Source organism: Orcinus orca, chromosome 1 (genome assembly GCF_937001465.1).
Source record: "Orcinus orca chromosome 1, mOrcOrc1.1, whole genome shotgun sequence".
NCBI lineage: Eukaryota > Metazoa > Chordata > Mammalia > Artiodactyla > Delphinidae > Orcinus > Orcinus orca.
Window position 1 is genome coordinate 188,126,370 of NC_064559.1, and position 18,291 is coordinate 188,144,660.

General features: G+C 42.2%; 2 protein-coding genes across 7 annotated transcripts in view; one reads left to right on the forward strand and one right to left on the reverse strand.

The window, feature by feature from the left end:
• The window catches only part of ZCCHC17 (zinc finger CCHC-type containing 17), a 55,505-nt gene extending 52,842 nt beyond the window's left edge, over window positions 1–2,663 (reverse strand). Inside the window, exon 1 of one of the 4 annotated variants that reach the window (XM_004266553.4) lies at window positions 2,564–2,663. The gene's annotated coding sequence lies outside the window, so the exon portion shown is untranslated. Of the gene's footprint in view, window positions 1–1,949; window positions 1,968–2,563 lie in introns of those variants that run through there. The other 3 variants (XM_049714069.1, XM_049713935.1, XM_049713949.1) reach the window with 3 other exon arrangements.
• Window positions 2,664–2,835: 172 nt separating this feature from the next.
• The window catches only part of SNRNP40 (small nuclear ribonucleoprotein U5 subunit 40), a 45,783-nt gene continuing 30,327 nt past the window's right edge, over window positions 2,836–18,291 (forward strand). For 2 of the 3 annotated variants that reach the window (XM_049713753.1, XM_033422337.2), the window contains exons 1-4: window positions 2,836–3,027; window positions 5,782–5,911; window positions 7,153–7,246; window positions 8,907–9,072. In XM_049713753.1, the coding sequence (XP_049569710.1) occupies window positions 2,884–3,027; window positions 5,782–5,911; window positions 7,153–7,246; window positions 8,907–9,072 (534 nt within the window). In that variant the 5' untranslated portion in view covers window positions 2,836–2,883. The remainder of the gene's footprint in view (window positions 3,028–5,781; window positions 5,912–7,152; window positions 7,247–8,906; window positions 9,073–18,291) is intronic. The other variant, XM_004266555.3, reaches the window with a different exon arrangement.

Sequence of the window (18,291 nt, forward strand, 5' to 3'; positions counted from 1 at the left end):
ACCTCCCTAACAAGATAGGCAATTATCGTTCTGTTTGGTAAGGCATTTTACAGATGAAGAAACTAAGACACAGGAGAAGCTAAATTACCTTGTTCAAGATTACAAAACTATGAATGATGGAGATGGGATTCAAATCCTATTTACGAATATTTTTTCTTTCCTTTATGGATTGTGAAATTCTTCCAAGCATGCCCTTGTCTTGCACTCCATCATATCCTTCAACTCTCCAGTGCTTACCACAGTATAGAGCACACAGGAATTTGTAACCGTCTACTGAAATACTGAAGTACTTAATTTTACTCTATTTTAAATTGTTAGTTAATTTATCAGTTCAGCACCTTTATTGATGTTTATATGTCAGGCTCTGTGCTAGGCACTTCATAAACCTCCTTTCTTTCTTTTTTTAAAAAATATTTATTTATTTATTTATTTGGCTGTGCCGGGTCTTAGTTGCAGCACGTGGCATTTTCGTTGCAGCACGTGGGCTCTTAGTTGCAGCATGCGGGATCCAGTTCCCTGACCAGGGACTGAACCCAGGTCCCCTGCATTGGCAGCACAGAGCCTTAACCGCTGGACCACCAGGGAAGTCCCCATAAACCTCCTTTCAATCCTTAAAACAACTCTACAAAATAGCTATCTCTGTTTTACAGGAAAGAAGTAACCTGTCGAAAATTCATAGCTAGAAAGAGATAAATCTTAGGCCATTCCAAAAGCCACACACACTTGCCACTAAACCATTCTTTTCAACACAGTCCCTGTCATCAAAGGCTTCCTAGTCACGTAAGGATAATGGTTACCAATTATAATGCAGCATGATCAGGGCTAGTGATTAGGTTCAAAGTATTAAGAAAACAAGAAAGAGAAGAAGGGCCTGGGGGAAGCAAGAAGTTTAAAAGGTGACAACTGAGTAGGCCTTTAAGGATAAACGGAAGTCCTCTAGCAGATTGACCTCATCAGAATCCTGATATACTGACCTCTATTTTCTTCCAATCTATCAGCCCTCTTTTTGTCTTCACTTTCCTCCCTATCCAGCTTAGATTCCATAGTCCATCATTAAAACAATAGCTTAACTTCCCTTTAACTCTGTCTTTATAGCTCACCTAACTGGCAGTACCCCTACCTGATGGAGTTCAGTTGCACATATTGGAACACATTCTAGCTAGGTTAAACAGAAACTGGGATTTATTGCCAGGTATTATGTGACTTACAAAATTACTGCAAGGGCTATAGGAAGTACTGGTAGAACTTCCCAGGAACATCTCCTAACCCACAAAACAACAGTCTTTGCCATGATCAAGAAAGTCATGGCTATCATTGCAGAAAGTCATGAAACCAAAAAGCGGATGACTAAGAAACTCACTGCCTCTGCTGTGGTATTTGCCAGCAAAACGGCATGCCTCTCACTCTCCTCCTCCTCTCATTTCCAAATTCAATTCTCATCTTAGGTGCAGAGGAGTCTAGGAAATATCTAGCTCTCAGTTCCACCAATACCTCAGTCTTCACTGCCAACAACTCTCACCAAAGTGGTCTATCTGCATCTATCTCCCCTCCAATCTGTTCACACTACTAAGGCCTGAGGGATCAAGCTGCTTCCCCCACCCCACCACCTGCAAAAAAAAAAAAGCCCTCAGGGATTTCCCATCAGTCTTAAAGCAAAAGCTACAAAGTCTGGCCTCTGCCCACCTCCAGCTTCATCTTGTACCACATTCCCCTCTGTTCCCTTTGTCCTGGCCACACTGGCCTCTTTGTACCTGTTAGTCACTTTCCTCACATTTGCCACAGGACCTCTGCACATGCTGTTCTGTATGGAATACGCTGCCTTCCTCTCTTCACCCAACTAATTAGAACTGTTCCTTCAGGTATCCGTTCAGGCATCTTTTCCTTAGAGAAACCTTCCTGCTTATTCCAGGCACTCATAACACCAGCTTCCTCTCGTAGGCAGCACTTACTTTGCATTTCTTAGTGAGATCATTGGTGAGCATCTGTTTCCCCCACCGGACTAACAACAGCCCTGAAGTCAGAGACCATGTTTGGTTCACAATGTCTCCCCAGTGCTTTGCACAATAAATATCAGTTGCATGATTAAGGAGAAGGCCTAGTTCACAGGTATGAATCCGAATTTCTCAACAAGACTGTGCTCTGGAAGCCGAGAGTCGGACATTTCCTTCATCTCCGTCTCTCTCAGGAGCACTGAGCAGGCGCTAAAAAAAAGGCTGCAGAATCATGGCAGAAACAAGTCGGCCTCCTCAGTCAGAGAGGACCCTAGTGGAGGCTGGGAGACAGGCCTCTTCTCCCTGGGAGCGCCTGGCACGGGGCTCGACAAGGAAGGCTCTTGTTGAAAAAGTCAGTCGTCGAGGGCCCCAGGCAGGCGCAGAGACCCCAAAGCTCTGCTCCAGCCCTAGAAAGGGAACCCAGGCTACTACACACAAGAGCTAGGAACTCGGGGCCCCCCTCTGCGCCTTGCAATCAAACCTGCAGCTGAGAAGGGCCAGCCTCAGACCACATAACGGAGGCGCCGCCTCCAGATTCCACTGCCCCCACCCCCGATCTTCCTTACACTTACTCGGTATCAGCGTCCGGTCTCCTCGCCGCAGCATTGCGCGCAACACCGAAACCCAGTCAGCGAGCTTCCACCCACAGGACACAGCGCGCCTAGGTGGGACTCCAGCTCTATTCACCAATCCTGGAATAGTACTCTCGTAAGGGCAGAAAGAACTGACCAATAACAGGAGACTCTCCAGGGGGCGGTGCAGAGGGGAGTATTGGAAGCTGATTGGCTTCTCCAAGCCGGAAGTTCCGGGGGAAGACTAAGTTGGAGCCAATCGTGTGGTGCCTGAGGGTGTCAGCGCGGTCAGTGGCGGCTTGAGGAGAGCGGCTGCCGCCATGATAGAACAGCAGAAGCGAAAGGGCCCAGAGTTGCCGCTGGTCCCAGTCAAGCGGCCGCGGCATGAATTGCTTTTGGGAGCGGCGGGGTCGGGCCCCGGAGCCGGGCAGCAGCAGGCGGCGCCGGGAGCTTTGCTGCAAGCGGTGAGTAAGGGAGCAGGCGGCCTTCGGCCCTCAGCTCTTCCTCTCTCCTCAGCGCTGTACCTGGTGATCCCGCACCGGCCCTTTCCCCGCACTGCGGGGACGGAACGGGACTCTCTCACCCTGGAGTTAAAGCAGAAAAGCACTGTAAGAGCAGCCAACACTCTGCGATGCTCCATATATTTCCCCGTTTGACGCCCGTTTTCGGCATCTCGACCGCCCTGTGAGGAGGCGTTAGAATTAGGCTTAAGGACCTTGAGCTCAAAACCGGGGCCGGGGCTTTGGAATCTTAAATGTTCCAGGGATCCGGCATAGAATAAACGTTCAGGAAAGTTGGAAGAGTGGATGGATGAATGAATGAATGAGGGAACGAAGGAAGGAAGGAAATGAAAGATACTGGCTGGCTTTGGAACTTTGGGCAACTTGCTTTTCACTCTGTTTCTCTTGACTAGTATTAGTAACAACCGTGGAATAGTTACCCTCCATTGAGCTCTTGTACTAAGTGCTTTCTTTGTATATGAAAACTCCATTAATCTTGGTAACTGCCTGAAAGTTAGGAATTGCTATTATCCCATTTTGTAGATGGGGAAACAAAGTTATCTAGTAACTGATAGGAACAGATTTTAAATTCAGAATCCTTGTTCTTAACTACGTTTCTTGTACGATAGAGGTGGTGATCACATCTCTCCCTCGGTCCTGTTAGGCTCAGCGGAAGAAATATATGTACCCCCCTCCCCAACTCCTCAACCAGCTGGTCAATAAATCCTGCTGGCACTGTCCTCAAAATATATCCAGACTTGCTACTACTTCTGCCAGCTCCATCACTAGCTCCTGGTCTAAACCATCATTATCTCAGCTGGCATTATTGCTGTAGGATCGTAATGGTATTCCTGTTTCTCTTCGCGGATGCTCAGTCTAGTCTCAATCCAGCAGCCAGAGGAATCCTTCTAAACATCAGATCGTATTACCCCCTGCTGAAAACTTTCCCTGGCTTTTCAATTCACTCAGAGTAAAACTAAAATCCTGACAGTCTTTTGCCCTCTTTCCCTTGACCTCTCTGAACTACCAATTTTCCATTGCTCACCCTGCTCCAGGCACACTGGCTTCCATGCTCCTGCCACAAAGCCTTTGCATTTGCTGCTCCCCCTACGGATTTACTCTTCTTCCAAATGTCCACATGGTTTACACACTCAACTCCTCCCAACCTCTGCTCAAGTATCACTTTTTCCGTGAAGGCTTTCTTGACGAGCCTGTTTTAAATTGCAATACTCTGTGCTCACTAGCCCACATTGCTGCTTTGTTTTTCTCCATAGCACATACCACCATCTATATGTTTTACATGTTTCTGCCTTCCCTCCCTCCTTTCTGCCCCTCCTTCCCACTAGAACACAAGCTCCATTGTTTATTTTGTTCAATCCTGTTTTATCAGTGCGTAGAACAGTGCCTGGCACATAGTATTTTTTGAGTAAATGAGTAAGCTGGAAAACTGAAGAGATTTGGGGATTATTAATAGTGAACTTGTTCTTCTGTCTGACAAGTAAGAATATCAGCCCAGGTTTCTTTGAATTGCCCAAGCCTAGGCTTAATGTCCAAGACCATAATCAAAACTACTTTGCTTAATAACTGTACCCTGCAGGGTTTTGGGAAAGCTTAGTTCAATCATTCATTCATCAAACTAGAAACTGGGAAAACAGTGTAGAATTACACTGGTAAGATTCCAGCACTCACAGAGCTTTTCTAGTGGCAGGCCAGGGGAAACAAAATGTAAACAAACACATAAGGAAGGTAATTTCAGATAGTGATAGGTGCTGTGAGAGAATACAGCAGGGTTGATAGAATGCAGAGGGAGGTAGGGTGCTGCTTGAGCTTGAGTGTTCCAGGAAAGACTTTCTGGAGAGGAAACATTTGAAAGGAGCCACACATAGGAAGATCTAGGGGAAGGGGGTTCCTGTCAGGGGCAACAACAAGTGTAAAAGATCCTGAGGCAGAAATTAGTTTAATGTGTTTGAACAGTTAAAAGTTGGGTATAGGGCTTCCCTGGTGATGCGGTGGTTGAGAATCCACCTGCCAATGCAGGGGACACAGGTTCGAGCCCTGGTCCGGGAAGATCCCATATGCTGCGGAGCAACTAAGCGCACGCGCCACAACTGCTGAGCCTGCGCTCTAGAGCCCATGAGCCACAACTACTGAGCCCGCATGCCACAAGTACTGAAGCCCACGCTCCTAGAGCTCGTGCTCCACAACGAGAAAAGCCACTGCAATGAGAAGTCGCGTACCGCAACAAAAAGTAGCCCCTGCTCACGGCAACTAGAGAAAGCCCGCGCGCAGCAACGAAGACCCAACGCAGCCAAAAATAAATAATTTAATTAATTAATTAATTTTTAAAAATGATGTAGGACAATGATAAGACAAAAATATGGGCACTCAGCCTAAGAAATGAGGTCAAACTTGAAAGGAGGCAAGCAGGCAACTGAGCGCTCGAATTTAAAAACTAACTAACTAAATAAAAGTTGGGTATGGGATGGGAGCACAGTGAGGGAGGAAGGGAGTTAGTATAACAGATAGACACTGGAAACTTCAGCAGGAGAGTATAAAATTGGAGACGTAAGTTATGTGCGAAGAGTTGCCATTCTCTAAATCAGGAGAAATACACTCAATCAGTTTCCCTTGTCTTCTCCTTATACTCCCCATTCCCTGACCTTTCAGTCTCCTTTGCCTGTATGTAGTGACTACTCTGTACTTCTCTCTTTTGTTTAGGGGCCTCCAAGATGTTCCTCCCTCCAAGCCCCAATCATGCTTCTCTCAGGACATGAAGGGGAAGTGTATTGCTGCAAGTTTCACCCCAATGGATCCACCTTAGCATCTGCAGGATTTGACCGACTGATATGTAAGGCATAGTTTTTGAATCTGGAGTAATTGCTGTCTGCCAAATAGTGATTACTTTTTAAAACCTTCAGTGCCATAGAGAGTATAAGTCTAAGTTGGTCACATAACAAACTATGTGGCTAATATGCTAAAATAGGGTCATGAAAATGCTGAATGATTTTGGGTGGAGAACTCAGGGTCCATGTGGTAAATACAGAAGGAATTACGTTACCAGTTGGAAAGTGAGTCGCTCTAGTTTGAGAACATCGTCCTCATGGAGGCAAATCTCGAGCTGATTTAGCAAGACTGGAGATCTAGGCTTAACAGGCTAATGGGAGTAAAGAGGAGAGAGATAACTTTTTCCCAAAGATATTGAGGCTCTCCTCTTGATCCATTCCCTCAGAATCTTAGCATTTGGAAAGGAAGGAGGGAGTCCTGACGTTGCACCTCACTTGGATAATCTACCTGGCCGTCAATAGGATCTGCTACCTGATTCTCAGCTACTAGTCAAGAAGAGTCTTTTGGCTCTTTGCTTATAACTGTGCCTCAGGGTAGATGATGTCTGCTTTGACTTTGGCGTTCTGGTTCTGTGTTCCTTAAACTTACTAGTGGCCAAGTCTCTGGAAGGCTTAAGGATCTTTGCAGAACATACTTGAACTACTGATTTGCTTAATTTCATTGAACAAACTAGAAACAGTTTTATCAGCAGGAAAATAACTCTAAATACCTTATTGTGTATAGAGTGTTCCTTAATAACACTCATCAAACTTCACTCTGTGCTGGACCAAGCTCCCTAAGGATTGGAACTGTGTCTATTCATTTACCTTATTTTACTCCAGCACCTGGCATAGGTATTTAGTACATTTGCAATGAGTGAATGTAGTATAAAGTCGTTCTCCTATGACCTTCAAGTCAGTTGCAGCTTCCAGAGTTTCCCATAAGTACCATCATTTTGCAGTCTGCTTCTACTCATAGCAGACAGTAGCTGTGAGTGCCAACTTTTTAAAAGTACAGGAGAAACACTTAAGATTTTAAAAATGATAGCCATTAACTAAAATGTTTTTATTTTATGAAATGTGAAAATATTGCATTATTTTTGTTTTAATGTGAAGAAAATTGATCTAGCTAATAGAACTAATAGTGTTCCAAAGGAGTATAATTTCAGAACTGTTGTTCTAGTGAATTCATAAGTACCCTTTCCATGGCCAATAATGAGTTTTCTTTTGCCTAGTAATGCTCACAGAACCCCTGTCGCCCTAACAGTGTTGTGGAATGTCTATGGTGACTGCGATAACTATGCTACATTGAAGGGACACAGTGGAGCAGTGATGGAACTGCATTATAACACAGACGGCAGGTGAGTATTCTGCATAGTGGGTGACAACTGCTTCTTATAGTAATTCTTCTTGGCATCCTTTCACATTTCATCCCTGAGTTTTCTCTCAGGAGACTGTGCTGTCAAAAACTACTGCGTTTTATGGACTTGAAGACCCGGGGAAGAGGAAGGGTAAGCTGGGACGATGTGAGAGAGTGGCATGGACACATATACACTACCAAATGTAAAATAGATGGCTAGTGGGAAGCAGCCACATAGCACAGGGAGATCAGCTCGATGCTTTGTGTCCACCTAGAGGGGTGGGATAGGGAGGGTGGGAGGGAGATGCAAGAGGGAGTAGATATGGGGATATATGTTTATGTATAGCTTATTCACTTTGTTATACAGCAGAAACTAACACACCATTGTAAAGCAACTATACTCCAATAAAGATGTTTAAAAAGAAAAAAATCTGCGTTTTGGACAACCACTTTATTATCCTATCGCTGTAACCCAAGTAAGGTGTTTATTGTTCCATCTATGCATTTATAGACATATCACCTCTATCTAACATATCAACATCGCAGAAAAAAAAATTTTAAGACATAAAATGTAATTTACATATATAAAAATTAGCGACTTTTATTATAAAAGTAATAATAAAATAATCTATTTCAAGAAAACTCGAAAAAAAAGCAGGAAAATGACCACATAGCCCACTCCAAAGATAATCACTGTTTTTACCACTCCAAAGATAATCACTGTTAATATTATGATATGTTTTTCTCAAGCCTTTTTCCTATTCAAAAGAGTTTGGTTTTTTTGTATATGTGAGAACTACTTGTGGGCGTTCCCTGGCAGTCCAGTGGTTAGGACTTAGCGCTTTCACTGCCGTGGCCTGGGTTCAGTCCTGGTCGGGGAACTAAGATCCCACAAGCCACGCAGCGCAGCCAAATTTAAAAAAAAAAGAACTACTTGTACAATCTTGTCTGCTGCTTTTTACCCTTAACGTTATTCACCTGTCATATCTGTTTTCTATAACATACTATTTATTATAAATATTTTAACAATTGCATAACTTTAGAATAACTACAGATAATATAAAAATGTGGTTATACAAAGTTAATTAATCCCATTCAGTATTTCAATAAACATTTATTGGTTTACAGCTCTGACCCCTAAAAATTTTAGGGTTCCCTGAACAACTGGGTGCATAGCCTTGTATAAATTTTTCCTATTTGAGTAAAGAAAGCATTGTAAATTCAATCATAACTTAGAAATCAGCCTCAGAGACAAAACCTTTTGAGTTTTAGAGAAAGAGAGTTACCAAGCCATTGGGTCAGGAATTGCTACAGTGTGTCTCACCTCCACAGCAGGGAGTGATTAAACATTTCCAGGTGGAAGGATGTGTAAAGTGTTGTATATGAAAAAGGAGGGAAAGATTGAGAAGACTGCTGTATTAGATGTATAATGTGGGGACTGACAGGGAAATGTTTTTTACATTTCGTAGAGCAGACCTTATAACTGGGTCTAGAGCATGATTAGGATTTTGTTATGTAAGGCGAGGCATTCCAGCATGAGGTGCCAAGCTGTCAGAGCACATGTTAGTGATCTTGAAAACTGGCACGTTTTGGCAAGTGGAGAAGATAGATTGCTATTCCTTGTCTTCACTTAATTTTTTGTTCTTCCTCTCACCTTCTAGTATGCTCTTCTCAGCATCCACAGATAAAACTGTGGCGGTGTGGGATAGTGAAACAGGCGAGAGAGTTAAAAGACTGAAGGGGCACACTTCCTTTGTGAATTCCTGTTATCCGGCCAGGAGGGGTCCCCAGCTTGTCTGCACTGGCAGTGACGACGGTACAGTCAAGGTGGGTGTTGTCTGTCTGTGTGTTAAGGGTTTCTGAGGTGACATAATGTCTTAACTTTTCTATATATCGTATAGCAGTGTTAGCTATAGTCGTCATATTGTACATTACATCCCTAGTACTTATGTATCTTATAACTAGAAATTTGTACTTTTTACCACCTTCCTCCAATTCCCACTTCTTCTACCCTCCTCCTCTGGTAACACAATGTTGAGCATCTTTGCATATGCTTATTTGCCATCTGTGTACTTCTTTGGTGAGGTATCTGTTAAGTTCTTTAGCTCAATTTTTGATCTGGTTGTTTGTTATTGTTTTTTTTTTTTTTTTTTTTTTTTTTTGCGGTACGCGGACCTCTCACTGCTGTGGCCTCTCCCGTTGTGGAGCACAGGCTCCGGACGCACAGGCTCAGCAGCCATGGGTCACGGACCCAGCTGCTCCACGGCATGTGGGATCTTCCCGGACCGGGGCACGAACCCGTGTCCCCTGCATCGGCAGGCGGACTCCCAACCACTGCGCCACCAGGGAAGCCCCTGTTTTGTTTTTTTAATAAATTTATTTATTTTTGGCTGCGTTGGGTCTTCATTGCTGCATGCGGGCCTTCTCTAGTTACGGCGAGCGGGGGCTACTCTTCATTGCGGTGCGTGGGCTTCTCATTGTGGTGGCTTCTCTTGTTGCAGAACACAGGCTCTAGGCACGCGGGCTTCGGTAGTTGTGGTATGCAGGCTCAGTAGTTGTGGCTCATGGGCTCTAGAGCGCAGGCTCAGTAGTTGTGGCGCATGGGCTTAGTTGCTTCGCGGCATGTGGGATCTTCCCAGACCAGGGCTCGAACCTGTGTCCCCTGCATTGGCAGGCGGATTCTTAACCACTGCACCACTAGGGAAGTCCGTGTTTGTTATTGTTGAATTTCAGAGTTCTTTACTGTGTTTTGGATAATAGTCCTTTAACAGATGTGTCTTTTGCAAATATTTTCTCAACAGTCTGTAGCTTGTCCTCTAATTTTCTTGACATTTTCTTTCACAGGGAAGTTTTTAATGTTAATGAAGTTCAGCTTATCAATGATTTCTTTCATAGATTGTGCCTTTGGTGTTATATCTAAAAGTCATCACCATACCCTAGGTCACCTAAGTTTTCTTCTGTGTTACTTTCTAGGAGTTTAATATTTTACATATAGGTCTGTGATCCATTTTGAGTTGATTTTTGTGAAAGGTGCAAAAAAATATTCATTTTTTTTTAACATGTGGACATACAGTTGTTCCAGCACCATTTGTTGAAGAAACTATCTTTGCTCCATTGTATTGCCTTTGCTCCTTTGTCAAAGATCAATTGACTGTATTTATGGGGGTCTATTTCTAGGCCTTTTATTCTCTTCCATTGATCTATTTGTCAGTTCTTTTGCCAATATCACACTGTCTTGATTACTAGCTTTATAGTGAATCCTGAAGTTGGGTAGTGTCAGTCCTCCAGCTTTGTTGTCCAATATTGTATTGGCAAGTTGGGGTCTTTTGCCTTTCCAGATAAACTCCAATTTGTTGATATCCGTGAAGTAACTTACTGGAATTTTGGTTGACATTGCATTGATCAGTATGATTGATCTATAGATCAAATTGGGAAGAACTGACAGCTTGACAATGCTGAGTCTTCCTACCCGTGAACATGGAATATCTCTCCATTTATTTCGTTCTACTTTGATTTCATTCATTAGAGTTTTTAAGTTTTCCGCATAGAGATCGTGTACAGATTTTGTTACATTTACACCTAAGTAGTTCTCTTTTTTTGGATGCTAATGTCAATGGTATTGTGTTTTTTAGAATCAGAATGTTAAATGTGTTCCTCAAGTGATTTGATGTAGCAGGTATGACATTTTGGGAGCCACTGATCTCCTCCAGCATCCTCACTTTACAGATGAGGAAAATGAGGCCTAGAAATAGTAACCTACTTCAGGGGCACACAGGACACGCTGCTTTGTAGTACCATTTTATTCTTTCTTTGGCACTAGTTTTTGACTCTGGATTTTTTTTTTTAATGATTAAACAGGGAGGGATTTCAAAGGAGAACATCTGAGAAATCACACTCAACTTGTGATTGTTTGTTGCTTTTTTAAATGAATTTGCTTTTTTTCATAATTAAAGGTGGTGACACCGACCTACTGGATTATCTGCTTTGAGATGTTTTCTACTAAATGGTTTTGTAATAAACAATCACTTGGGCCCCTTGATGCTTGGCTGAGAGTCTGTGGCTTAGGAATAACTACCAGAGGTCTTTTTGTTTTGTTTTGTTTTGTTTTTGTTTTTTAATAGGTTTATTTTCCTTTTTGTTGAGAGAATTATAGATTCTCATGCTGTTCTAAGAGATAATACAGAGATCCCATTTACTCTTCACCCAGTTTTCAGCAACGTTAACTTGTCTCATAACTATAAAAGGTGACATTGCTATGATCCCTCAATCTTGTTCAGATTTCACAAGTTTCGCATGAAATTCCCAGAGGTCTTAACGTAGGTGTACTATAATTGGAGAGACCTAACAGCTGATTTGCTAATTGGCATTTCAAAAGGCAGAGGCAAGAGTGCCCTAATGAATTTTGTTAACAGACATTTATTGAGGGCTTGCTATGGTAACCATCTAGGAACTTATTCTTTTCTCTTTTTTTTTTTTTTTTTGCGGTACACGGGCCTCTCACTGCCGCGGCCCCTCCCGTCGCGGAGCACAGGCTCCGGACGCGCAGGCTCAGCGGCCATGGGTCACGGGCCCAGCCGCTCCGCGGCACGTGGGATCCTCCCGGACCAGGGCACGAACCCGTGTCCCCTGCATCGGCAGGCAGACTCTCAACCACTGCGCCACCAGGGAAGCCCTCTTTTCTCTTTTTTTGGCTGTGGTGGGTCTTAGTTGTGGCACATGGGATCTTTGTTGCGGCATGCAGCATCTTTTAGTTGCAGCATGCAGGATCTAGTTCCCTGACCAGGGATCAAATGTGGGCCCCCTGCATTGGGAGCGTGAAGTCTTAACCACTGGACCACTAGGGAAGTCCTTAGGAACTTATTCTTGTTTAGTTTCACCTTTTCTTCTTTTATCTTCTCTGACTTTGTTTCATTTTGTCTTTGTGCTCATATTTATCTTTCCATCTCTCCTTAGCTTTTTCTTTTTCTACTACCTTCCATTGTATACGTTCTTTTCTTTTCTACTCTTTCCTTCTTTCAGTTTCTTGCTTCTCTTCTCCCTTAATTAAACATGGTTTGAAATAATCATACTCAAGGCAGTATTTATTTTCAAGGCAGTATTTTTTAAATGTGCAATATATCACATTACTTAAAGTGACTTTTTAACCAGTTCTTTACTTTTAATTTCAATATATTATTTATATAATTATTGCTTCATTGAACAGCCTTTTACATATGCCTTTTAGTTACTTGCCAAGTTGGAATGCTTTATTGTTGCTTTCTGTTGCTAGGTTTATAACTATAGGAGTTTAATAACTTGTGCTTATCTAAGAAGGAATATGTCATGTTTCTTATTTGTCAGAGTTCTCAACAGAAAGCAGAGGTTTCAATAACTTGTATTTTTCAGTCTAGAAGTGGTATCCTCAGCATTGTCCATACCAGTCTTTTCAAACCATTTTCAGCAATCCATTCTTTCTTCTAATGAAGGAATTAAGTGAAATCATATATGTTATTCCCTTTTACAAACAATTCAAGTCCTGGTACCATTACATAGACCGAAGTAGGAAAGGTGTTTGGGTTAGAGGTGGGAATAGGCCAAAGTGTCGCAGAGTGGCGTGTCAGAACCCAAGTGAGATGAAAGGAGAGCATCCACACTGGATGGGGGAGTATCCGCATCCAGTGTAGGGAGATGGAAACTGCATAGGGTAAGGAGGGCATCCACACAGCACTAGGTAGATGGCCCAGTGTGGGGAACTGGAGGGAGGAGCCCAGCATGGAGAGTCAGTGCCGTAGCAGGGTCAAAGAGTCATCTACACGTTGGTGTGCGGGAGACAGTGCGTGTCAGAGCCTGAGTTGAGGGTGCCCACACAGGGTGGGAGCAGTTCAGGTAGGGAGTCTGAGTCTGAGCAGACTCAGACAAGGATGGAGTCCCTGAGGAAGGGCAGCCTGGAAAGTGGTATTAGAGCCGGAGCAGAGTGAAGAGAGCGTTCACACAGAGGGGTCACCCAAATGGGGTGAGGAGGGGTTTCACATAGAATCAGCCCAGAATGGGAGTCACATTCAAACAGGGAAAGAGGACATCCATGCAGGAGACAGCTGGAAGAGGATGTAGGAGATTGGTTATATACAGGAAGCCTGATCAAATAAGTAAATATAATAAGTATAATGGGGGGCAGATTTCTCACAGTCAGGGAAAGGATTTACCAATACAGAAAGAGAAAACTAAAATGCATCTTGTGTTGTCAGTATCGAATTCAGAGTATCAGTGTGAGCTCACGACATTCAATATATAAACAGATAAGTGTAGGGAAAAAAATTAGATGTAAATGTGTGTTTGTAGATGTATGTGTGTGCACCTATGTATGCATATATTGCTTAACTGTCCACTTAGAGGGTCTAGGAACAACAACACCCCAAAACCAATGAGCACATCTACTGTATAGGTCTTGGCCTTTAAATACCATTTTCCACTAAAAGGGCTTCTTATTTCAGGTCTGGGCAGGGAAAGTACACGGTGGGCCTAGAATGTCTTATGCAAAAAAGCTTGCCAGAGGAATCTCTTAAATGATCAAATTGAATGTTATGGGAGTTCCCTGGTAGTCTAGTGGTTAGGATTCAGCACTTTCACTGCCATGGCCTGGGTTCAATCCCTGGTCGGGGAACTGAAATACTGCAAGCCATGTGGTGCAGCCAAAATTTAAAAGAAAAAAAAATGTTTTGAATGTTTTTAGTAATGGGACAAATGAAAATTGTGAGCCACTCGATAGGATACAATGAAAATACAACATCACTCCAGTATAGTCCTGCCAAATAACTTGAATCTAATCATGAGGAAACATCCGACACACAAATTGAGGAACATTACTGTCCTATAATTTTGCAAAGCGTCAAGGTTATGAAACTCCAGGAAAGTCTAAGAAACTCTTCCTGGCTGAAGGAGACTAAAGAAACATGACAGCTAAATTTAACATATGGGGACTTCCCTGGTGGTCCAGTGGCCAAGACTCTGCGCTCCCAATGCAGGGGGCCCGGGTTCGATCCCTGGTCAGGGAACTAGATCCCACATTCTGCAACTAAGAGTTCGCGTGCTGCAACTAAAGATCCCGCGTGCCGCAACTAAGACACGGCGCAGCCAAATAAATACATAGGTATTTACAAATAAATAAATAAATAAATTCAACATATGATTCTGAACTGAATCCTTTTGCAATAAAAGACCCTATTGGGACAAGTGGTGAAACTTGAATGAGATCTGAGGATGATAGTAATGTATCGGTGTTAGTTTCTTGATTCTGATGGTTGTGTTGAGATTACGTAGGAGAACATCTTGTGAGACAAGCGCACTAAATATACTAAAGTATTTAGGAGTGTCAGGGCATTAGGTCAGCAACTCAAATGATTTAGGCAAAAAAATGTTCTCGTTTACAATTTTTTTGGTAAGTGAATATTTCAGAATAAAATAATCTTTTAAAAATTTTGGTTGTCTGGAACTAAAATTCTGAAATATTTGAATCAAGCTTTAAGTGGCTACCATAGCTTTTACGATAAAGACAGATTGATTTGACCTGAGTAGAGAATATTTGTTAAGAAGAGATTGTAGTAAGTCTGGTAAGATGTGGGAGCTAGATTATCAAGACCTTGAATTCCAAGCTAAGAGGTTTGGACTTCATTCTATAGCCAGAGACTTTGATGGGTAAGGATTGGCTGTTGGGTCTCTAGAAGAGGAGTGAAGCACTCTTTTTGCATCATCGATCTGAGTAACACTAAGCCTTTTTTAGTTCATGTTTCCATCAATGAAGTAGAAACTAAACCATGAGAATTGGAAGGAAGAGGTATCTTGGCACAGGGACAACTCATATTCTACTTGTTTACCACAGGATTGAATTTAAACCCCTGGCCTTTACTATGATTCCATGGTTGATTTCTTTTTTTTATGACAACCCTTTAAAACCTAGAACAGGGGCTTCCCTGGTGGCGCAGTGGTTGAGAGTCCACCTGCCAATGCAGGGGACACGGGTTCGTGCCCCGGTCCGGGAAGATCCCACATGCCGTGGAGCGGCTAGGCCCATGAGCCATGGCCACTGAGCCTGCGCGTCCAGAGCCTGTGCTCCGCAACGGGAGAGGCCACAACAGTGAGAGGCCCGTGTACCGCAAAAAAAAAAAAAAAAAAATTAAAACCTAGAACATAGTCACCCCAAAGTCTTTCTCTTCTGAATGAAATGACCCATACTCTTAAGACATTTCCTCATGGTTCTTCTCAAGTCTGGTCAGTCATTTACTGAACCATATTTAGGACCTACTATCCACACTTTAAAAATGTAGACCCATGTTGTATTGTAAGTTTATTATTTAAAAAAAAATAGAAACCAATTGGTTAGTTGGAGTATGAGAATCTAGAGTTGTTATACCTAATCTTCATCTTTCTTCCTCTTCTATTATTAATGAATCAAGCCCCCATTAAAAGTAAGTGTTGGGAATTCCCTGGTGGTCCAGTGGTTAGGACTCCGCGCTCTCACTGCGGAGGGCCCGGTTACAATCCCTGGTCAGGGAACTAAGTTCCCACGAGCTGCGAGGGATGGCCAAAAAAAAAAACAGAACTAAAAAAAAATGTTAATTTTTTTAAACAAGCATATATTACTTTAGTTATTATAAGGAATGAGCACACGTTTTGTTACTTTTAAATTAATGCAATGTTAACATAATAGAATCAAATGGTACTAAAATCTATTCCTCATTTTGCTGTTGACTTCCTAGGTATTCTTCATCAAGTCATTTCCTTCTTTGAGCTTTAGTTTCCTCATCTAGGTAGTTTATGCACAGTAACTTAAATATTTTTATCACAACCAACATTAAGGAATACATTTTATACTATGGTCTAGTATATATTCGTTTCAGTATGTCTTATATGTGAATGAACCAACCCATTCTATATGTGACATTCTCTGATATCTCCCATAATTTTTTTAATTGAGGTAAAATTCACATGAAATCTACTGTTTTAACCTTATAAAAAGTGTACAATTCAGTGGCTTTTAGTACATTCACAGTGTTGTGTGACCATCACCACAATCCCATACCAGAACATTTCCATCATCCCCCAAAAGAATCCCCATACCCATTAAGCAAGTCATTACTTTTCCTCTACCTTCCAGCTCCTGGCAACTACTAATCTATTTCTGTCTCTATGGATTTGCCTATTCTGGACATTTCATATAAATAGAATCATACGGTATGCGGCCTTTTGTGTCTGGTTTCTTTCACTCAGTGTATGGTTTCAGGGTTCATCCATGTTGTATTGTTATCAGTACTTCATTCCTTTTTATGGCTAAATAATATTCCACTGTATAGCTATACCATCTTTTGCTTATCCATTCCTCGGTTGATGGATATTGAGTTGTTTCTACTTTTTTACCTATCATGAACAATTCTGCTACAAACATTCATGTACAAGTTTTTGTTTGAACAACTGTTTTCGTTTCTCTTGGGTAATATATCTAGGAGTGGGACTGCTGAGTCATATGGTAACTCTTTGTTTAATAAGGAACGTCCAGACTTTTCCATAGCAGCCACATCATTTTATATTCCCAACAGCAATGTGTAAGGGTTCTAATTTCTCCACATTGTCACCAATACTTGTTATTTTCTGTGTTTGTGTGTTTTAATTATAACCATCCTAGTGAGTGTGAAGTGATACCTAATTATTGTTTTGACTTGCATTTCCCAAATAATTTGTGATATTGAGCATCTTTCTATGTGCTTGTATCTTCTAAAGAGAAATGTTTACTCGGGTCCTTTTGCCCATTTATTAATTGGGCTCTTTGTGGTTTTGATGCTAAATTATAAGATTATTTATATTTATTTATAAATCTTATAAATTATAAGATTTATTTATTCTGGATACTAGACCTTTATCAGATATATGTTTTGCAAATATTTTCTCCCACTGTTGGTTGTCTTCTCATTTTCTTGATAAATATCCTTTAATGTACAAAAGTCTTTAATTTTTATGAAGTCTAATTTATCTGTTTTCTTTTGTCACTTGTGCTTTTGGTGTCATATCTAATAATTCATTGCCAAATTCAGGGTCATGAAGATTTACCCCTATGTTTCCCTCTAAGAATTTTATGATTTTAGCTTTTACATTTAGGTCTTTGATCCATGTCAAGTTAATTTTTGCATGTGTGAGGTAAGGGTCTACTTCATTCTTTTGCATGTAGTTATCCACTTGTCCCAGCACCATTTGTTGAAAGACTGTTTTTTTCTTCTGTACGGGCATTACTTTTTTGCTTCTTTTCATGCCTCATAATTTTTTGTTGAAAACTGAACGTTTGAATATTATAGTGTGGCAACTCTGGAAATTAGATGCTTTCCAGAGTCTGTTGTTGCTCTTTTTTTTTTTTTTTAATAAATTTATTTATTTTATTTTTGGCTGCGTTGGGTCTTCGTTGCGGTTCGCGGGCTTCTCGCGGCGGCTTCTCTTGTTGGGGAGCACAGGCTCTAGGTGCGTGGGCTTCAGTAGTTGTGGTGCGAGGGCTCAGTAGTTGTGGCGCATGGGCTTAGTTGCTCCGCAGCATGTGAGATCTTCCCGGGCCAGGGATTGAACCCATTTTCCTGCATTGGCAGGTGGATTCTTAACCACTGTAACACCAGGGAAGTCCCTGTTGTTGCTCCTTTTTTTTTTTTTTAATAAATTTATTTATTTTATTTATTTTATTTTTGGCTGCGTTGGGTCTTTGCTGCTGCACACAGGCTTTTCTCTAGTTGCGGCGAGTGGGGGCTACTCTTTGTTGCAATGTGTGGGCTTCTTATTGTGGTGGCTTCTCTTGTTGCGGAGCACAGGCTCTAGGCGTGCGGGCTTCAGTAGTTGCAGCACATGGGCTCCGTAGTTGTGGCTCACGGGCTCTAGAGTGCAGGCTCAGTAGATGTGGCACACGGGTTTAGTTGCTCCGTGGCATGTGGGATCTTCCCGGACCAGGTATCGAACCCATGTCCCCTGCATTGGCAGGCGGATTCTTAACCACTGCGCCACCGGGGAAGCCCTGTTGCTCCTTTTTGAAGCTGTTGTTTA